The sequence below is a fragment of the Myotis daubentonii genome, chromosome 5 (genome assembly GCF_963259705.1).
Source record: "Myotis daubentonii chromosome 5, mMyoDau2.1, whole genome shotgun sequence".
NCBI lineage: Eukaryota > Metazoa > Chordata > Mammalia > Chiroptera > Vespertilionidae > Myotis > Myotis daubentonii.
Genome location: NC_081844.1, coordinates 28,943,390 through 28,960,209, shown reverse-complemented (window position 1 = coordinate 28,960,209; position 16,820 = coordinate 28,943,390). Strand labels below are relative to the sequence as shown.

Here is a 16,820-nt window from a genome sequence, read left to right as displayed (position 1 = left end):
AAAATAACTTTTAAAAATTTTAACAACCAAAAGTTAAAAATAGTAAAAGGAATTTTTCAGTCTGTTTAAGTGGAGTAGAAGCACACCCCACCTTGCATTCTCCCAGTGAATGCACCTAAAAACCCTAGACAGAATACATGAAGCAGCTTATTAGAGGACTCTGAAAAGTAAAAGGAAATGGGCAGACTCGTGAGGGAGACTGAACTCATTGAGTTTCCTGGGTTTTATTTTCCTCCAGTATGTTCCTGACTGGGCTCAGAGAAGCCTGAATCCCAGAATTGTGTACCAGGCATGGACAGGGAGCTCTAAGAGAAGCCCCCTATTTCTGGCCCAAGAAATGGGTGCGAGGATCCCTATAGGACAGAGTGAGGGGAAATCCCCTGGTGATTTTCTTTCCTGGAGTCTTTTGATCACTTTGTAAGCTATGTAAATGTCTAATCACCCTTTCGTACATCTAAAACTAATATAATATTGTATGTCAAAACTGTAATTGAAAAATACATTTAAAAAGTAAAAAACTGGAGAATTAGTGAATTAAAATATATAGCTGAATGGATTACCCATGTTTACACAAAAAGACAAAGATATCCTATATAATAAAAGGCTAATATGCAAATCAACTGAATGGCAGAATGACCTGTTGCTATGACATGCACTGACCACCACAGGGCAGACGCTCAATGCAGGAGCTGCCCCCTGGTGGTCAATGTGCTCCCTTAGGGGGAGCACTGCTCAGCCAGAAGCCTGGCTCAAGGCTGGTGAATGCAGCAGCGATGGCAGTCAGACATCCCCAAGTCTCCTGGACTACGAGAGAGCATAGGCTGGGCTGAGGCCGCCCCCCCCCCCCGCCCCAGTGCATGAATTTTGTGCACCAGGCCTCTACTGACAAATATAAAGGAATGAATAAGAGGAAATGGAGGAGAATGGGATTAGATCTAACATATAGCTAACTGGTGTTTCAGAACACCATGGCAGATACAACAGCAGGAAGGTGAAAACAGAGAAGATCAGGATGGAGAATTTAAGAACACATCAAAGACATGAATCCTTAGGCTGAAGAAGCACAAGCGTATTTCCCATCATTTAACCTTTTCTCAAGAAGATACAAGAGGATGAGCTCCAGCATAACCAGGGAGCAAACAAAGCAAGAGGAAGACAGAGAATCCAGGGGCAGGGCGCCCACCAAGAGAGGGGAAAGGAAGCTTCCAAGCCAAGCAGCAGTGCTAAACCTGGCTGGTTCAAAACAAGCTGCTGTCCCAAGGAAGTGTAGAGCTCCTTCCAAAGGCAGGATCACTGCTCCCATTTGAAGAACACCCATGGGAGACCTCACAACTTGGTAGCGCCTAACCCCAGAAACCCAATCTCTTTCATGTCTCACTGTGAGATCCTAAATGGTGAAGTGGGGATGATTATCCATCGCCTGGAGGGCCATGATGGGGATAAACCGTGACAGGTCATGGGGCAGTGGCTGGGGAAGGAGCTCTCCAATCAGTTCATCTGGCTCATTCTTACCTCTAGTTCATCGATGGGCACAGGTTGCGATGGAAGGCAGGAAATACCTTTGATCTTTATGATCAGGGGGTTTAAGTCCTGCTTTTGCTCCTCTGTCATGATGGGAACTTCTGTTTTTAAAGTCAAAAAACAATCTAAAATGTTGGCAGACATTTTACTGCCACGACTCACGACAGTTTGCCATCCTAGTGGGGCAGGGATAGGGGGTGGGGGAAGACACACACAGCATTAGACTGTCACTCAGGACATTCCAAAGACAAGCACAGAAGGATGAGGCAAGCTAAGAAGAGTCAACCATGAAAAAAAAGAAATCTTAAAAAAATAAAAGAATTGGGAAACATATGCAGAGAGCATGTTACACACCAGTTCCTCAAACTGAGTTTCCATAAGTTCTCTCAGAGAATCTAATTTTCTAAATTTAATCTTGATGGTCATCTAGTAATACAAGCAGGTCCTGAATCCCCTCTAGGCTACAATAAGGAATACAGATAGATACCAGGTGCCACCCGTGACAGTCTGATGTAGTTGGCTTTCACATTGGGATTTTAAAATGCCCCCCAGGCCATTCAGAACCATCATCCTAGACTTGTGCTGTCTAGTACAGTAGTTACTGGCTGTATACGACTCCTTAAATTTAAATTAACTAAAATTATTATTTTTTTTGTTTTTTACATTAATTTAAAAGGCAGTTCCTTCTTCATGAGTCTCATTTCAGATGCTTAGGAGCCATGTGTGGCTATGAGCCACAGGATTGGACAATGCAGATATCAGACACCCATCACTGTAGAAAGCTCTGTTGGAAAGCTTTCACGCTAATGTCTATTTTGGGGTCCATTGGTGTCACTTTAATTGCCATGGTCCAATGAGAAAGCATAGATATTGATGCACAACATAACGGATAGATTTGAGCCAAGTCAAGCGTGGCACAGCTCCCACTGTGTTGGTGTTGCAATAGTACAGCTAGAAAAAAGGGCAGGTGCATTGAGCCATGCATGGCACACAGAGAGCTGTGAGAGTGCTTGTCTCATAAAAGGTGTCCTTTCACTTCACCAGGTGGGGAGATACTGGTGTAGGGAAAAAGTGGCTAAAGCTGCACCTTTGCAAGCAGAGAGGCTAGGTTTAAATCCCACATCTGACTCTTGGTAGTCACATGACCCACAACAGGTCAGAGGCTCTTGGAGGCTCAGTTTACTCCTGTGCCAAATGGGCACAGATACCACCTTTCTTAGTGCTCTGCACGTGAAGGTGCCAGGAACACTGCCCAGCACATAGTACATGGTTAAAAAAAATCAGTCCTATTCCTTTCAAATGCTTGTAGTTATATTTCTAGGGCACATAAACCCCAGTCACTCGTGCTCAGAAAGCGTAGGCACTTCCAAAACAGGCCATGGCCCATGTGGCAGCTGTCTGCCGGGCAGTGAGCGTCTCCTGGGGGCGACCCTCCCCATTCCCACGTGATTCTCTTCAATAAAGCCAACTCATTCAGGCCACGACGAATTATGATTTGTGTTCTTGCAGTCTGGAAACCCTTTCCAGGAAAAGATCACCCCGGTTTAGAAAACAATCTCCAAAACATACATGGAGTGAAATCATCACTCAGACATTTAGGGAGGTGTCAGCCATAACGGCAGGGTAGGGATCCCCAACCTCAGTCCTACGGACATTGAGGACAGATCATTCTTTCTAGTGAGGACAGTTAACAGGATCCCACTAGATGCCAAAAGCATCTGGCTCCCGTTCGTGACAATCAAAAATGCCCCCACACAATGCCAAACCTCCCCTGGGGGGCGCCAGTGCCCGCCTTGAGCACCGCTGTTCCAGGATAAGGGGGAAGGGGCAGGGGAATGGACTGTGTGTGGTTTGTGCACCTACACCTGCTAGACTGGGACATGTGTTAATGCCACTTAATCCTCAAGCAATGCTGTGTGGTTGCTATCAGGTCGCCTTGACAGATGGGGAACTGAGGCCCAGAGATGTTAAGTCATTGTCCAAGGTCTCTTGGCCAGTAAGTGTTGGAACCAGTGTATAAACCAGTCCTGCTTGGCTAAGATTGGCCCCTCCAAGATGCAATGAAAATAAGAGTTTATTTCAAACTCAGAGTCTTTCTAGAATATTTCTGGGTTGCTAGCTAGCCAACATTTACCACTAAAGTCTGCAAACTCTTGGGCTATTCTGCAACTGAAGATGATTACTACAAATAGTCACGCTGGTTTTGGAGTAGATCTTACGCTACTCTAGCAAACACAAGCACACAGTCGGCCTGCCAAGCCAGGACCATTCTCAGTTATCGCCATCAACCATGACATCAGTGGGAGGGAGGAGGTTACCTCTCTGTTTCCTTTGCTGGAGCCCCACCCAGTGTCCTGACAGAAGCATCTGCCACCTCCACGCCAGCAGCCTCTGTGTGTCCTGCTGTGAGCATGGACTTTTAGCCACATTGGACAAACACCAGGAACTGTCGGGGAATGGGCGGGGGGAGGAGGGTGGGTACCTGCAAGGAGCGGCATTATTGCCAGCTGGACAGAGAAGGCGCCCTCTCTCCAGTAGTCTGGCAGCTTGGCGTCAGTATCCTCTTCTCGGTATTTCTTCGATCTTCGCCGTCTTCTCCTTACCTTTTCTGACTCTTTCCATTTAACTGTGAAATCGCAGGAGGGAATAAGCATTAAGAGGAGCTCACATTTAAGCTGCTACATGCAAATACCATCAATTCTCTCAGAGGTTCGGGAAAGTTCTGGAAGCTTCTGGAAGGCAGAGGTTGTTCTTTGTGCTGCCACACCTTCCAAGCAACCAGATGAGGTGTCTAAATGTAGGTAAGCTGACCACTTGCCAGTCACATGCAGGGAGAACTGAGGGGGGTTCTGGCTCTCCACCTGCTGCTACCTGAGGACATGGGAGGAGGGACCAAAGTTACCATGAGCTATTGGCTCCATTGTGTAGAGGCCAATGGAACTGACGAGAAAGCCCAGAGCTAGATCCACACACATAAGGGACTTAGTAGATGCCAGAGGTGGCATTTCCAATCAGTGGGGAGGAATGGATTAGTCAATTAATTATATTGACGATCTATTTGCAGGAAAAGGAAACTATCCGACAAGTCATGCCATATGCAGAATGAACTGCAGGCTAAAGGTGGGAAACAAAATCTTCGAAATCATGAAAAGATACATGGGAGACTATACTGACCTCCTGAGGAGGAAAGATTTCTTAAACATTACTCAGTCTGTGATATTCTCATGTATGTCACGGACAATGCATAATTATCCAGAAGATGTAAAATATAAAGCTTGTTAATCCCTTAGAAAAATTGAAATCCAACAGAAAAATAAGCAGAGATAGCTGGCTGGTGTGGCTCAGTAGTTGAGCATTGACTCATGAACCAGGAGGTCATTGTTCGATTCCCTGTCAGCGCACATGCCCAGGTTGTGGGCTCGATCCCCAGTACGGGGCGTGCAGGAGGCAGCTGATCGATGATTCTTTTATCATTGATATTTCTATTGCTCTCTCCCTCTCCCTTTCTCTCTCTGAAATCAATAAAAACATATTTTAAAAAAAAATAAGCAAAGATATAAGGATAGCCAGATCATATAAGAGTGTGATCAAATAAGCATGAGAGATGCTCTCAAACCCACTAGCAATCAGTGACTAAGCCCCCAATTGTGTCAAGCATGGGTGATGACGTGGAGGAAGAGGAATTCTCAGGACTGCTGTCAGGAGGGCAAATAGGTACAACCCAGTGGGTGAACTGGCAGCATCTTGAGGAGTAAGGAGTTTCATGCTGGGGGTGTTTCCCTGCATCTAGAAGGGTTCAGGAATCTGGAGGAGGGGCTGCGAGTAAATTAATAAAGAGACTAGACATGAAATATAAATTTGGAAGGCATTTTGGGGAGCCAGAGGAGACCCTAGCCTCAGTAACCAAGTTCTCCAAGTCTCTGGACCCCTAGCTTTTTATTAACACAAATTGCCCTAAAGCAAAGCAGATATACATATCAAAGGTAGGGTTTGGTAGACAGTAGACATTGTCAGGTTGGGGGAACTGCCTTCGGCTGTTCTAGTAGCAGGCAATAATATATGCAGATTTTCAGGTTTGGGGAAATGCTTTCAGCTATTCCAGCAGGCAATAATATGCATCTCCAACCATGCTGAAGCCTCAAGGTCCAACCTTTCGATGAACTTCTTGCATTTATGACCTGCTGGAATTAGCTTCCAGCAGTTTCATACCCCTGGAAACCGTGCTGGGAAATTCCCTACACCAGCGATTTTCAACCTTTTTTTATCTCATGGCACACATAAACTAATAACTAAAATTCTGCAGCACACCAAAAAAATATATTCTATATTTTGCTAATCTGACCAAAATATAGGTCTAATTTTGATTCATTCACATTGAATGGCTATTGTTGTGTTGGCTGTTGTCATCTTTTCATTTGACAATCTAAGGCAATGGTTCTCAACCTTCCTCATGCCGCGACCCTTTAATACAGTTCCTCATGTTGTGGTGACCCCCAACCATAAAATTATTTTCTTATTTATTTATTTATTTATTTTTGATTAAATCTTTACTGTTCAGATTATTACAGTTGTTCCTCTTTTCCCCCCCTATAGCTCCCCTCCACCGGGTTCCCACCCCACCTTCTGCCCTCACCCCCCGCCCCCCCAGTGTCCTCATCCATAGGTGCACGATTTTTGTCCTGTCTCTTCCCACATCCCCCACACCCCTTTCCCCCCGAAAAATAGTCAGTCGACTCCCTTTCTATGCCCCTGATTCTATTATAATCACCAGTTTATTCTGTTCATCAGATTATTTATTCACTTGATTTTTAGATTCACTTGTTGACAGATGTGTATTTGTTGTTCATAATTTGTATCTTTACCTTTTTCTTCTTCTTCCTCTTCTTAAAGGATACCTTTCAGCATTTCATAAAATACTGGTTTGGTGGTGATGAACTCCTTTAGCTTTTCCTTATCTGTGAAGCTCTTTATCTGACCTTCAATTCTGAATGATAGCTTTGCTGGATAAAGTAATCTTGGTTGTAGGTTCTTGGCATTCATCACTTTGAATATTTCTTGCCATTCCCTTCTGGCCTGCAAAGTTTCTGTTGAGAAATCAGCTGACAGTCGTATGGGTACTCCCTTGTAGGTAACTAACTGTTTTTCTCTTGCTGCTTTTAAGATTCTCTCTTTGTCTTTTGCTCTTGGCATTTTAATGATGATGTGTCTTGGTGTGGTCCTCTTTGGATTCCTTTTGTTTGGGGTTCTCTGCGCTTCCTGGACCTGTAAGTCTATTTCTTTCACCAGGTGGGGGAAGTTTTCTGTCATTATTTCTTCAAATAGGTTTTCAATATCTTGCTCTCTCTCATCTTCTGGCACCCCTATAATTCAGATGTTGTTACGCTTGAAGCTGTCCCAGAGGCTCCTTACACTATCTTTGTATTTTTTAATTCTTTTTTCATTTTGCTTTTCCAGTTGGGTGTTTTTTGCTTCTTCGTATTTCAAATCGTTAACTTGATTCTTGCGATCCTCTAGTCTGCTGTTGGGATTCTGTATAATATTCTTTATTTCAGTCAGTGTATGCTTAATTTCTAGTTGGTCCTTTATCACAACCTCAAGGGTCTCATTAGATTTCTTGTAGATCTCATTAAGTTTATTGGCAGTTTCTAGAAAATTCTTGAAAAACCTTAAAAGTGTGGTTTTGAACTCTATATCCAGCAGTTTGCTTTCCTCCATTTCTGTCATTTGTGTCCTTTTTCTTTGTCTCCACATTTTTTATGCTTCCCTGTGTTGATAAAGTGGTTTTCTGTGCTAAGTGTCCTCTAGGGCCCAGTGGTTCGGCCTCCCCAATTACCTGAGGAGGACACTCTTGGTGCACCCCCTTGTGGGCGTTGTGCACAGTCTTGTTGTAGTTAAGCCTTGATTATTGTAGGTATCACTGGGAGGAATTGACCTCCAGGCCAATTGGCTATGAGAATCAGCTGTGTCTGCAGTGGGAGAACTTCTGTACTGGAGACACCCTTCTGGGGCAAGACTCCCTCCGGATTGAAAACGACAACCGCGCCCTCAGCAGCCAGCCCTCTCCACATGCACCTCCGCACCTTAGTATTTTACTTCCGCACTGCGCCCCCTCTGAGTCTCGGTTTGCTTTTCTCTTTCCTTCTAGTTGTGGAATTTCCACTCAGCCAGCCTTCCTGTGGTTCTGGATGATGTCTGTCCCATCTTTTAGTTGTATTTTTGAAGTGGTTGTTCGAGGCAGCAAACTCCAGTGTTTAACTATGCTGCCATCTTGGTTTCTCCCCCATAAAATTATTTTCGTTGCTACTTCATAACTGTAATTTTGCTACTATTATGAATCTTCATGTAAATATCTGACATGCGGGTGGTATTTTCATTGTTACAAATTGAACATAATTAAAGCATAGTGATTAATCACAAAAACAATATGTAATTATATATGTTTTTTCCGATGGTCTTAGGCGACCCCTGTGAAAGGGTTGTTCAACCCCCAAAGGGGTCGTGACCCACAGGTTGAGAACTGCTGATCTAAGGGAAAAGAGCTCAGTGGCCCTGATTAAATAGTCAGGTACTGCATGTTTTAAAAGTTCTTCTGGCACATGGGTTGAAAATCGCTGATCTAGACTTGCCTGCACGTGCACTAAGACACCTCAAGGATGCTCACTTGGCAGTGCTGGTGGCAGCAGGGAAATTGGAGACAAGTCAGATGCCCCTCGGGGGGTGCTACATGGATGAAGGATGATACATCCATCTAACGGGGTACTTTATAGAAGCTGGAATAAAGGTGCTGGACTTATGTATATTGACACACTTTAATCTCAGAAATAAAGTTTAGTGCAAAAAACAAGTTGCAAGAAGATATGTATGGTATAAAGTCATTTCTGTAACTCATAAAAACAAAAATCAATACAACGATGTATGAATGGGTGAGAAAGAATGGGTGGCAGGAAGGACCAACACCAAATTCTATCCAGGATAAGGTATACTTCTTCTTCTTCTTCTTCTTTTTTTGGTTAATCATCACCTGAGGATATTTTTTTTTCCAATTGTTTTTTTTAGAGATAGTGGGAGAGGAGTGGAGAAAGAGAGAGAGAAACATCAATGTAAGAGAGACACATCAGATAGTTGCCTCCCACACACCCCCCGACTAGGGCCAGGTATCGAACCTGCAACCCAGGTATGTTCCTTTGACTTGAATCAAACCCCAACATTCTAAGCACCGAGCCATGCTGGCCAGGGCAAGGTTACAGTATACTTTTGCTTATTTATTTATTTATTTATTTATTTATTTATTTATTTATTTATTTATTTTGCTTGTTTATTTATTTCATTTGTAAATTCTGACCAGAGGATATTTTCCCCCCCATTGCTTTTCAGTGAGATTGGAAGGGAGGGGGGAGAGAGAGAGAGAGAAACATCAATGTGAGGGACACATCCACTGGTTGCCTCCTGCACAAGCCCTGACTGGGGGCAGGAGCAAACCTGTCACCCTGCGTGGCTGATGCTCAAACCACTGGGAAACACCAGCCAGAGCCAGTATACTTCTTAAAAGTACAGGATGCAAAGGTGACTGAAATTATATCTATAATCTTTTATTTCTTAAAAAAAAAAAGAAGAAAGAACAAGAAAGAAGGAAATATAGCAAAATAGTAACACCTAAATCAGTGATGGTGAACCTATGACACGCGTGTCAGAGGTGACACATGAACTCATTTTTTGGTTGATTTTTCTTTGTTAAATGGCATTTAAATATATAAAATAAATATCAAAAATATAAGTCTTTGTTTTACTATGGTTGCAAATATCAAAAAATTTCTATATGTGACACGGCACCAGAGTTAAGTTAGGGTTTTTCAAAATGCTGACACGCCGAGCTCAAAAGGTTCACGATCACTGACCTAAATTGTGGGTACATTGTCATATTTTTCTGTGTACTTTTCTATCTTTATTTAAAAATAAAAAGAATGGTTGGAAGATCTCATTAAAATGCTTAAAGAACAGAAGAAGGAGTGGGGCTGTTTAATCTGAAAAAGGGAGAACTCAGAACAAGCTGAGAGATGTTCAGATATGAAAGTGTGGACTAGTCTTTCAAGGCCTTAAACACAGGAAAGAATCTTATCAATTGTGTTTCCAGCACCTTGTACAGAGCCTGACTCAAGCAGTCACTCCTCTTCGCAGCATCAGGTCAGTGTAGCATCAGAACCAGGGAAAGCAGATGGACTGACTGGGAGCTAAGGAAAGGACTTGGAGCAGTTACAGCTGAATGAATGGGAAATGGCCCTCACAGCAGGCTGCCAGGGCACTGGCTCTAGAATTGTCTACCTCCATCTGGATACCCTGCTGCTTGTGAAAAACTGGTGAGCAGATCTAGGACAAAAATGAGGAGGTAGAGCCCAGCCGGAGTGGCTCAGTGGTTGAGTGTCGACCTATGAACCAGGAGGTCACAGTTTAATTCCCGATCAGGGCACATGCCTGGGTTGCTGGCTCCATCCACAGTGTGGGATGTGCAGGAGGCAGCCGATCAATGATTCTCTCTCATCATTGATGTTTTTTTCTCTCTCTCTCCCTCTCTGAAATCAATAAAAAATTTTTTTTTAAATATTTTTTTAAAATGAGGAGGTAGATTTACTGGCTTCTTTGCTGCTTGGCAGCCTGTCACTAGGGTTGCAAGCTTCTGCATGAGCAGTTCCTACAACCTGGAATGTTCTTTCCCTCATTCCACAATAAGCAAACAGCTTCCTATCTTCCAAGTAGAGTCTTTCCTCCACTCTTTCATGCTTCCCCAACATACTACATACCTACCCCTAACATAGCATCTATCACATAGAATTGTAATTATTTGCCTGAACGTCTCCTGTAGACATTAGCGATTTTCATGTTTCCCATATTCACAACACCATGGATCAGGAACACAAAAATACTGGATGAGTGGGAAGGGGTGAATAGATGGGGTAATGCAGGTAAAGTAAATGGAATGGAATGGAATTAAATGGATGGATGGATGGATGGATGGGTGGGTGGGTGGCGGGAATGGATGGATGAGGTGAGATTGAATGGATAAGTTGAAAGTATGTGTAGTATCCTTTTATTTGGAGTAACATTTGGTCAGATATCAAAGAATCTTATAGAAGGATTTTATAATTCTTCTAAGTTTAGTTATGTTATAAAATTCCAAAACCCAATCCTACTTTGAAAGTTTTGCTTTTATATTATGTTTGTTAAGCTGCTAAATAATGGTCTCTCAATTAATTCCTTCATCTCCATCACTGTTGCTCCTCCCAAAGAAATAGTTGGTATTCCTGAAATGTTCCATTTGAAAAATTCACAAAGAGAAAAATAAATAAAAAGATGAAAAAAACCAGGGACCAGAGAGATCTAAGAATCTATTTATTGGATTAAATGTAGACAAATTAAAAATATAGCATTGCATGTCTCTAACCCAATGTTTCTCAAATGTCAATATGCACATGAATTACCTGGGAATTTTGTTAAATAAAATACAGATTATGGTTTAGTAAGCCTGGGGTGGGCTTGAGAGGCCATATTTCACAGGCTCTCCAGTAACGCTGGTGCTATTGGGCTGTGGACCACACTTGTACTATCAACTTCTAACCAACTAGAAAATACAGAGTGGGGAAAACTAGGTTTACAGTTGTTCATATGGAAAATAATTCAATAATTACTAAATAATACTACAAGAATAAACTGTGTTTCCATACTCACAACTGTAATGTTGCCTCCTTTTGCCCACCCTGTATGATGGAAAATAACATATATTTTTAATAAAAGTAACTGGAATTCTAAAATATCCAGGAATTCATTTATAGGCATTATCCACAGTGCTTATAAGAAGAAAAAATAAAATCTATTAATAAAGTCATAAAGGAGGATCTGAATTAGGTGAAATGATACGGCATGATCAGGGGTGGGAGGACTTCTCAATGTAAAAATGTCAATTCCTCCCAAATTAATCTATAATTCAATGCAGAACACATTTTTTAAATTAAGATATTTAAATGACATTTTGACTTGGTTGTACTCATCCCATTCCCCCAAGCCAGCAGCTGGGCTCCATTCTACCCATGGTCCCCACAGCATCCACGGAAACTCCTTCTCCAGGCCCTTCCTAGGCTCCAAGAGGCCCTAAGAGCCATTGCACCCTCAGCCAGCAAGGGCTGTGAACACAGTGATCTGAGGTGTTGGTTGGGATCACACTCCCAAGATTCTCAAGAATTCTGGTTTTAGAACTTTGTGCAAATTACTTTAACCATTTAGTCACCTTGTGTAGCAAATGGAGATAGTAATACCACCTCACAGTGGTCATTATGAATATTACAGGAGATAAAGTAACGCATGCCAAAGCGCAGTGTCGGACATAAAACGTGCTCATAAACACAAGCTCTCCTTTCATTTCACCAGGATTGCACGAGCCCCCTAGTAACTGAATTTACTAAAAATCTACATGGCTCAGCCTTAGCTGATTTGGCTCAATGGATAGAGCATCGATTGGCCTGCAGACTGAAGGGTCTCAGGTTTGATTCTGGTCAAGGGCACATGCCCAGGTTGCAGGCTTGATCCTCAGTGTGGGGCGTGCATGGGGCAGCCAATCAATAATTCTCTTTCATCATTGATGTTCCTCTCTCTCTCTCTCTCTCTCTCTCTCTCTCTCTCTCTCTCTCTCTCTCTCCTTTCCTCTCTGAAGTCAGTAAAAATACACTTTTAAAAAATCTACATGGCTCACGGCGGGAGTCTGTAGGACTAGTGCAAGACAGGGCTCCACTGCCACTCCCCCAAACACCATGGGTCCTTCCTTATCCAACTATGGCAAGATCTTCCCATCTGAGTAGCTTTTCCTTCCCCTCGATATTCTTGGGAAAAGCTTCAGGCGCTGCTGGGTGAGACCTGGTAATATTTATTAGCAAATGTCTCCCAACATCTTGTTCCAAACTAGTTCACCAAGAAATGAGGGTCCTTCCACATTTTTTGATGCCAGCCTCAAACAAAAGATCTGTATGCGGCGAGCACAAGTAAAAGGGTTTGTCAATAATAAATGAGTAAATTATTGAATTATGCAAACTAATTATAATTATTTGGACAAATGAAGGCAAGAGGAGGCCTCCATTTGTTTATGTAATACCCCACAAAGAGAAGAAAGAAAAAAAAGAAATGCCTATTATCTATTCAACTGTCTACTTCGCAATGTTTACATTAGAAAATACTCAAAACACTTTTGGCTTTCTAAGTTCCCACCTATACGGAATGAGTAAGCAAATTGTAGCATTACCAGCAGATGAGATATTATTTAGCCGCCACAAATAAAGTTTATGGAAGGTTCTGAAGGACATTGGAGAGTGCATGTAATGACACATTAATCTCAGAACATACAATATGTGTCCAGGATAACTTTATGTCAAAAAAAAAAATCTTAGAGAAAGGCTCTGATAAACCAAAATATGACCATGCTTGTTCCTAGTGGTGGAATTAAAGGTCATTTTCCCTGTTTATTTGGTACTTTTTAATTCACTGAATTTTCTAAAAAACACACATATAACTTCTACAGTTAGAAAGTTTTTTTTTTGTAAGCCACAACATAGATAAAAAATAAATAAAGAAAAAAATCCACAACAAAAAGTGAGGTGTGCAGGGAGCAGTTGGCTTTGGCACCAGCAGAGCGGCCAGTAGTAGAAGGCAAAGATACTGGGGCACACGCACACTACAGCAGCAGCACCCGTCTGTCACTCTCCCTGCCACAGTCTTCACTCAGCTCGTCCACAGCAGTCATCTCTACTCACCATGTAAAGACTTTAAGGGTCTTCCTATTTTGATTGCCTTTACCGGATGATACGCCTGGCTCCACTCAATTTTGGCTGGACTGCCTTGTTCGGATGGTCTCTTCTCATTTGAAAACAAATGTTTCACTTCGTCTGGAACGCAGGATGAAAAAGAATCATTGATTCAATCAACCAGACGTACTTACTGGATGCCTACTATGTGACAATGACTCTGTGGGTGTTGGAGCAACGGGGAAGGTAGGTCAGGCTCCGGGCCTCCTGGAGTTGTTGCTTAGGGGGCTGCTTCAAAATACCAGGAGACTCAAACCTCCACAGGCAATGACTTCTTCTAGATAAGACCTCTACGTGCTGGATATATATTATTCCATGTAATCATCACAGTTCACTTGAAAGAAAGCATTCCCACTCCCCCATTTCGCAGATGACACTCAGGTAACTGTCCCGGGGCTGAGAACTGGCCTTAGCAAAGCCAGGACTGCACCCCGAGCATTCGTCCCCAGCGTGGAGACGACCCTTCATGCACGTCGGTCACTTCTGTCAAAGTGGGGCTTGGCTTACCCATGGCAGCAACCAGCACGTGTGGAATGATGAGTGCGCAGAGGAAGTGGATGAATGAGTGGAGATGATGGAAGCTCCAAGAAAGATGTGGGGACCAAGAAGTGAAATTGGGTCACGCTGAAGGATGGATAAAAATTTTGGAGAAAGAAATGAGGCTAAAGGCCCCCTCCCTATACCAAATGCCTGAAGGCTGGCCCTGCCATGAGGAAAAGCCTCGTGTCTTCAGGGCCCAGGGGATGGGCCAGGTGTGGTGTGGGAGAGGCAATGAGAAAGGAGCCTTGGGGAACAAATGATAAGGTGCCTTCAAGGCTGGACTCAGAAATCAGACTTGTTCTCCCCTAAGTCACTGGCAAACCATAAAAAAATTGCAGAGTAATAAAGTGCCAGGGTAAAGGGTGATGTAGAAAGGTCATGGAACAATGACAGAAGAGAGGAGGCAGGAATAGAGCTGGGTGTGCAGAGAAGAGCCAGCCGAGGGAGGGAGCTCAGAGAACAACACACAGGCAGGGACACCAACGAGGTGTCGGTGGGTGGGTGGCCAAGAGCTGAGGACATAGCAGAAGTCAACTGTGACTTGGGGAGCTTCAAGAATGAGGTAATTTTTATCCAATACCAAGACACCAAGAGATGGAGCAGATTTTATAGAAGAGAAATGCTAACTCTTGGCTGGTATGCTCCAATTCAACACCAGCAGACTGAAAGCTAACAAATTCTGGCATGTGACCTACAGTGTATTCAAATAAATTTCATATCTCCTGGATAACAAACCTCGTATGGTAGTTCTGTACTACCATACATGCTTTGCAGAAGAAAGTTTTTAAGTGATAAAAGGCAGGCTTAAGACAACATGTGTAGTAGTGTCATTTTTGTTAACGTGTTGTACCCACATAGACAGTGACGGGGAAATGTTAGCAATGGCTCTCTGTGGTCAGGCATCAGATGATCTTCAATTTCTTCTTCTTTGAGCTAGTCGATTTCTAAATTTTTTTCGAAGCAAACATACATTGATTTTTGTAATAGAAAAAAAATCGCTAAACAGATGCAGATGATGCTAAGCTTGGATAAGGTTCGAAGAAAGGCAGGTGGTCTTATTTCAAGAAGGTGACGCAAAGGGCCTGTGGCCCCTCCCAGCAGGGCCTACAACACCCTTCCTCCTTCGTTTTCTGGCCAGCTGACTCCATTTACCCTTCCAACCTTGGCTCCCATGGCCCCTTTTGCAGGAAGCCACCTTCATACACACGCCCCAGCACCTCTGCTTCAACGTGAGCCCCCTGCGGGGCAGATGTTTACCAGAAATTCTGCTCAGCAGCTCTGGGACAGGCCTGGAACCTGCCTTCAGGCAGCACTCCCAGTGCATCTAATGCAAGTGGTTTAGAGCCCACACTTTGAGGTCCTGGGTCTTTCTTTGGTACAAGTGAGAAAGCCCCCTTGAATCCGATGTTCTCACACAGGAACCCTACAATTAGTAGTTTACATACGAACCAGTGGTTATCAGCAAGGGGTAGTTTTGTCCCCCACTCCCATCAGCGGACAACGTCCGAAGAAATTCTTGATTGTCACAACTGGGAGGCTACTTTTGGGAGCCAGAGATGCTGCCAGACATGCTCCAATGCACAGGACAGTCCCATAACAAGGAAGGATCAGACCCAAATGCCAGTGGTGCCAGGGGTAAAAAAAAACCCTGGATGCAAATGAAATATTAAAAGCTGGAAGCCCTGTCATAGCTGGTTTGGCTCAGTGGGTAGAGTGTCAGCCTGTGGACTGAAGGGTCCCAGGTTTGATTTGGGTCAAGGTCACATGCCTGGGTTGTGGGTTCGGTCCCCAGTAGGGGGCATGCAGGAGGCAGCCGATTTCCTCTCTGAAATCAATCTATCATAATAAAAGGGTAATGTGCTAATTAGACTTTCTTCCTCTCCTTTCCTCTCTGAAATCGATCTATCATAATAAAAGGGTAATATGCTAATTAGACCGGATGTCCTTCTGGAAGACCTTCCAGACAAAGCCCAGGCTGCAAGGGAAGCCAGGGTCCTGGTTGCCAGAGGGAAGCTGGTGCCAGCAGCTGACGGAAGAAAGGCCTACTCTTGCATGAATTTTGTGCATTGGGCCTCTAGTATATCCTATATAATAAAAGGCTAATATGCAAATTGTCCCCTCGACTGGGAGTTTGACTGGGAGTTCAACCTGGAGTTTGACCAGAGGTGGGGCCGGCCGGCCAACTGCCCATGGCCCCTTCCCCCTGCCAGCCAGGCCCCGGTGGCCTGGGCCGGCTGGACTCCACTTGTGTAAGAATTCATGCACCAGGCCTCTAGTGTGTGTGTGTGTGTGTGTGTCTGTACACATATATCTGGAAGCCCTAAGTGCCTATTGTCAGAAAGGCTCCTTGAGAAGAATCAGGCTTTAAACCCAGAGAAAGGGCAGATTTTCAAGTTACAAGTAACTGATTGTGGCGCTGCCATTTGCTCCCAGCAAGTGACAGTCTCGCTGTGCTTACTGTCAAATCAGAAAACTTGTACTTCCCTGCAAGCCACCAGCAGAAGCAACAGTATCACACTCCAAGTGCTCTCAGGGGCACATGGCTTTTACCTTTTAACAACTCCAAAATGAGGATGACTCTGTATAAATGATGTCATGGCATCGTTTAATTGGCAGCGTTTTACTATAGTTTTCATTCATTTAATTTTTTATTTTTGTATTTTTTTATTGATTTCAGAGAGGAAGGGAGAGGGAGAGAGAGATAGAAACATCAGTGATGAGAGAGAATCATTGATTGGCTGTCTCCTGCACGCCCCACCCTGGGTACCAAGCCTGCAACCTGGGCATGTGCCCTGACTAGGAATTGAACCGTGACCCCCTGGTTCATAGGTCAACACTCAACCACTGAGCCACCCTGGCTGGGCTGTTATTATTTTTTAAAGTTCTAGAGACAACATACACCCCCCTTTTGCTTGTGTC

The 16,820-nt window shown here is 43.6% G+C and overlaps 1 protein-coding gene across 1 annotated transcript in view; it reads right to left on the bottom strand.

Moving 5' to 3' along the window:
• Positions 1-16,820, bottom strand: part of CFAP92 (cilia and flagella associated protein 92 (putative)) — a 39,758-nt gene that overhangs the window by 17,810 nt on the left and 5,128 nt on the right. The window contains 6 exon segments of the mRNA XM_059699490.1: positions 1,513-1,697; positions 4,004-4,147; positions 10,707-10,832; positions 12,335-12,420; positions 13,307-13,442; positions 14,529-14,534. Of these exon segments, the coding sequence (XP_059555473.1) occupies positions 1,513-1,697; positions 4,004-4,147; positions 10,707-10,832; positions 12,335-12,420; positions 13,307-13,442; positions 14,529-14,534 (683 nt within the window).